This window comes from Egretta garzetta, unplaced genomic scaffold (assembly GCF_000687185.1).
Source record: "Egretta garzetta isolate BGI_Z169 unplaced genomic scaffold, ASM68718v1 scaffold536, whole genome shotgun sequence".
In the NCBI taxonomy this organism is placed as follows: domain Eukaryota; kingdom Metazoa; phylum Chordata; class Aves; order Pelecaniformes; family Ardeidae; genus Egretta; species Egretta garzetta.
In genome coordinates, this window is record NW_009260068.1 from 953,741 (window position 1) to 958,919 (window position 5,179).

At 44.7% G+C, this 5,179-nt stretch overlaps 1 protein-coding gene across 4 annotated transcripts in view; it reads right to left on the reverse strand.

Moving 5' to 3' along the window:
* IPMK (inositol polyphosphate multikinase) overlaps positions 1 to 4,281 on the reverse strand; it is a 40,696-nt gene extending 36,415 nt beyond the window's left edge. The window contains exons 1-4 of one of the 4 annotated variants that reach the window (XM_035896664.1): positions 3,736 to 4,281; positions 3,113 to 3,234; positions 2,248 to 2,328; positions 604 to 689 (exon numbers count right to left, since the gene is read on the reverse strand). In XM_035896664.1, the coding sequence (XP_035752557.1) occupies positions 604 to 689; positions 2,248 to 2,328; positions 3,113 to 3,234; positions 3,736 to 3,800 (354 nt within the window). In that variant the 5' untranslated portion in view covers positions 3,801 to 4,281. Of the gene's footprint in view, positions 1 to 603; positions 690 to 2,122; positions 2,154 to 2,247; positions 2,425 to 3,112; positions 3,235 to 3,735 lie in introns of those variants that run through there. The other 3 variants (XM_035896667.1, XM_035896665.1, XM_035896666.1) reach the window with 3 other exon arrangements.
* Between the last annotated feature and the right edge of the window lie 898 nt (positions 4,282 to 5,179).

Here is a 5,179-nt window from a genome sequence, read left to right on the forward strand (position 1 = left end):
GCAACAGCTTTCCTGGTTTGTGTCAAAGTAACTGATAACAAAGTAACTGAAGATGAGCAATAGGAAAAACACAGCAAACTAAAGTTAAAACAACTGGAGAGTTTCACTTATTATTGACTTTTTAAAAGGAGCTGTGTTTTAGTAAGAGTGAACGGTTTTAATACAGTGAACAGAGCAGTACTTCTATCAATAAACCAGACTAGATGGAAGTGTAAGACATGCTAAATTTAGATGCAACCAGTTCTGAGACACTCAGCAACATGAGAAAGATGGGATCAAACGTACCACCCTTTAATCATAGATGGAGATAATACAAGGCTTTTCAACCAAATCTTATGATGCTGCAAAAACCCTGCTGTCTCATGAGCAAATTAGCAAGCTTAAACACTGTCAGTGAAGTAGGTCTGGCATGGGGACAGACATTCAAAGAGGAGAAAGTCCTAGACAGCACGCAAACACCATGACAGGGCTGTTGGCGACCTACCGTTCAGATATTTAGGTTGCACTTTCCCAACCGTAACAAGGTGGGTGTGCTTCCTGTAGGTCTACATCCCCGATTTCACCTGCAGCGAGCCAGCTCCCTCCACGCTGCAGGACCCTCACCTTGTTGTAGAACTCCTGCTCCCTGGGACCGCGAGGTGGTGGCTGCAACTGCTTCAGGACAGTCCCATCTGGATGCTGCAGTATACCTAAAAGAGAAGCATTTCCTTCAGGGCTTATTTTTAAGAGATACAGCTTTTGTTCAATTTTTTTTTTTTTGTTGGGTTCCTCCCCTCCCCCAGAAATAGCAAAATACACCATCAGGGACAGCTTATTTGCAAAGTTGTACTGCTTTCAGTACATGCACAGTAGAGTCAAAATTGGCAGCTCCCACACAAGACCCTTAGCAGAGGTTTGATTGCATTCCTCTTTTTCTAGCCATCAGATGATTTCCTGGGTCTAATTCTGCTCAAGGCCAACACAGTACTGGGATTTGACATTAAAAGTTCCACCCAAAAAAAAAAAAAAAAATCATTCAACTATGGGAGATTACACAGACACTCCCTTTTTAAATAACTAAATAACTGATAAGTTGTTTTTCCAACAATGCCAAGAAGTTAAAGGAGTTAGTTAGTACCAAGTTTAATGCATTTCTCACTAACTAAAATAGAAATACACGTCCTGTGAATGCATTTCTGTACTAGTGTCATGGAAAGAAGAACACTTCTATATTACTAGACGTAGCACCCCTATTGCACTCCATGCTAATCAATCCATGCTAACCACCTTCATCATGCCTGCACCAAAAAAACCTAAAATAACCTCCCGAAACAGCCTTAATGACTCTCCAGTCAGCAACATTGCTGAGTGGCTGCGTAAGAAATGCAACTGAATATCTGAGGGTACTGAAGAGAGAGATACGGGCAAGAATGGAGAAAAGTAACTGCATCCCTGCAAAATGCATTCTAAATTTCAAGATCATCAGTTGCAAGTGAAAAAGAAAAACCCTGCTGGAAAGAAATTTTCTCCTAGGATTCATTCCCAGCTTTTCAGATAGTTATTTATTTTGCTTAGAAGGGCAAGCAAAAATGTCAACTGTATCCAAAACAGGTTCCATCTTCAGCTTACCACTTGAGGAAACACAGAAAAGCGAGCCAGGAGCTTTGTGTCCCAGAAAGAGTTTGCAGTTGTTAACAGTGACTGTGTTTTCACCTTTTAGAAAGCATTATCTCTGAATGGGTTTTGTTGTGCAGTCTTAGAAACTAAACAAAATCTTTAGAGCCTAAGTTATTTACTTTAAAACAACCACCAGACTTAGAAAAGTTGTTTCATTAGTTGGCTGTGCCAATGAACAAAGAGTATTTTAAAAAAACTTGAGTAAAAGAGCTCTCAAGTCACGCTGCTTGCTGAAAATTGGACCTTGTATCCTTTCCAGAACCAGAAAAATACAGCCACGCGACAAGGTGCAGACTACCACAACATCTTCAAGACACCATAGCTTCTCTCCCACCACCACCCCCCCCAGAATCCTTTGCTAAGTGGTTTCCAGCATGTGTAAAGTGCACAAAGTACGTGAACAGCACGTATTTTGAATGCGAATTGCTAACAATCACAACATTTAAAAAGGTTTTATAACACATACTCCTCAAAATCTGCATGCTGGCTTTGATAAGACAATCCATGAGGTAGAAAGGCCAGGCAAATATTCCTGGAAGTAGAAGCCATACACAATCGGATTGATACGTATTACTCAGAGTTTAACATAACCTGACATTGTCTGAAGTTCCCTCATCCTCTGGATTTCTTGACAGACTGAGCACCTCCTCTGCAACTGTGGCTGAGGCAGGCCTGGAAACCAGAGAGTCACGTTTCAACAGTCACCACGAAGATGAAAACTCCGTAACCTTCCCTCTGATCTACAGCAACAACCAGAGATACCATCACCTGCAATCATACCAACGTAGGGATGTTGGTCATGGTTTTGTTCTAGGGTTCCTGGGGTTTTTCAGCATGGATAGTGAATAGTATTGTTTTAATATAGGAATAAGCAATTTAACATTTCTGAAGAAGCAGCAGCAGAACTATACCAAAATTAAAATTCTGAACTATCTCACAAACATTCCTCTAGGGCTCTGCACACAAAGCTTGCTAGCATTGCAAAACTCAAATCTACTGCAAAAATAACCACTATGGGTGTACCCACTCTTCTAAACAGAACAATCACATCCAATCCACAGGCTTCACCGAACTAGAGTCAAAACCTGTTCTGCACAAACACACCAAACATTTACTTTAGGAAAGATCCGCTGCCCTCTGCGGGTATCTAATAAGGAGCAACCAGTACGTGTGTGCCGCCTTAGCCTTTCCATCGGGAAAACAGCAGCCAGGGTTACAAGTTTTGTGATTTGCACAACTGAGCAAGCCACACCAAAAAGCGAACGGCTCCTTTAGCTACAGAGTCCCACTGACGGCTGGGGGACCCCCAGCGCTTTGCAGGTACCCGCACCAAACCACAGCCAAGCGCGGGAGGCTCTCTAAGGTGGCCTATCCCATCAGCTCCCGTCTCTCTCCACCTGCCTGTGGAATTAAGCCACAACCCAAGGTTGTGGGTGTGTGGTTGTGTGTACCTTACCTACTACATGTGATTTACTCTCTTCCGGGTGAAGCACTGCTGAACACAGCGTTCGACAAATCGTAATGCCCAGAAGCCGAGGGTCTACGCGTGCGTGCAGGGAGACTGCTAGAGCCTCTTCTCTGCAAAGCCGTAACAGCCGCAGGGAGCAAAGGGAAAATGGAAAGGTTATTCAGGAGGGAGGGACCCCAAAGGCAAAGAAATTTTAAGGCACACTTTAACCAAAAATAAAAAAAAAAAAAAAGTTCAAAAATACTTTGGATGTCTTCAAGTCCTCTGCACGTTTGTACGCGGGGACAGAAGGGAAGTCGAGCACAGAGGACAGCGGTGACATGCAGGAGGAAGCTGGGCAGGACATGGAAGGCTCTGAGCTTGAGTCAGTAAACAGCTCAGATATTAACACCAGCCGGGCACAACCTTTAAGGTATGTTTGCTATGTTGTATGTGTAGTAACGGGGATATCCCAACAAAAGGCCATACTGGTTTTATAGCTTTAAGCTTTTAAAATGCTAAAGGTTCAACAGGGTAGAAAAGGGCAGAACGGAAGATGGCAGGAAGGGTGATACTGTAGGAACAGGCAGAAAAGGGAATGGAGAAGGTAAAAGACACACTTGTCTCCTCACACATGCTCAGAGTCCTCACAGGTTCTGGCATACAGGTTGTCTGTGATATTCCTTACCGGTGCCATTAGCAACTACTTATATCCAAACATCTGGCCACTAGCTTCACAACAAAGACACCACGAGGAACAGCACTGCAGAATTATACATGACCCTGTATCTTTGGCATCAAGACTGCCTGCACTCCTACATACAACATCTGTAAAGAAATAAAACGAGAAGGTTCAGTTACAAAAACGAGCGAGCTGTGAGTGCCAGAGCAGCTTTGGTCCTCACATAAATGTAAAACTCAGTTTCTAAGATGAGATCATCAACCGTGGTGGTACGTCTGCAGGAAAAGTCTTGGTCTTGCTCACTACACATAGCAGAGATAGCTTCACCTAATCCATTTGAGCTGCACCCACAATAGAGCTGGTGCATCACCCGTGCTGTCTCAATCCAACTGCGATAAAACTGACGTGCCAAAGGTGAGGCTCTCCCTGAAGTGAGCCTTTCTTTGCCTGATCCCACCCCACGTTATGGCATATGAACAACTTGGAAGATGTACGGCTCCAAGGATCCAAGCCACCTCCCTCAACATTTTATTGCACCGGTTGCAGCAGGGGCAAGGGACACGAATTACTTTGCTGTGGAGATTATCAGCAGCGAGACACACCATGGATGCGGGCTGTAGATAAGACAAACTCGTGGTAGTGCTGTAATTCCACTCACTGACAGTTGAAGGGGTTCTGAAGTTCAGCCCTTGGCCTGTTTGGCAGAGGCAGCTCCTACTGACAGGGTTCAGAGGCAATATGACAGCAGGTACTCGCTATAGCTGCTCTCAAAGGGCACACCGAGAGCTGAATGGATCTATACCTTACACTTGGCTCAGAGGCAGGAGTTAACACCAAATGCCACGTCCTGGAAGGGTGGGAAATGCCATTTGGCAACGTTAACTTGGCCGCTTGCTCTGGCACTGACCACTGTTAAAAGGCACCTTCATCAGAAGGGCCAACACTCACTCCCCAACCTGGAATAGAAATGTAAAGGTAGCAGAGGCACGCTTCAAAAATGCCGTATCCTCTTGATATTTGTATTATTAGACCGCGTACTAGCTGTTGGCTCAGACTTACTGTCAAATAAACAAGCAACTAAAAAGTCACCCCAGGCTGGCGAGCCGCTTACTAACATTGTGCTTAAGCTGCTGGTAGCCATAGCTTTGGGGGCTCCCTTTAGATAACGCGTAGTTTCAACCTACATTCTGAGGGTGCAGCAGGCTGCTACCTAAATTCCTGCTTTTTTAAAAGGTGCCTGTCACAATGCCGCTGAATCGCAGAGGGCCACTGGCTTAAATGTGCCTGTCACCTATCATAGATCGCTTTGGCTGGAAAAGCCCTTTAAGGTCATCGAGCCCAACCATTCCCCTACCCCTGCCATCCCACCACTAAACCCTGGCCCTCAGCACCTC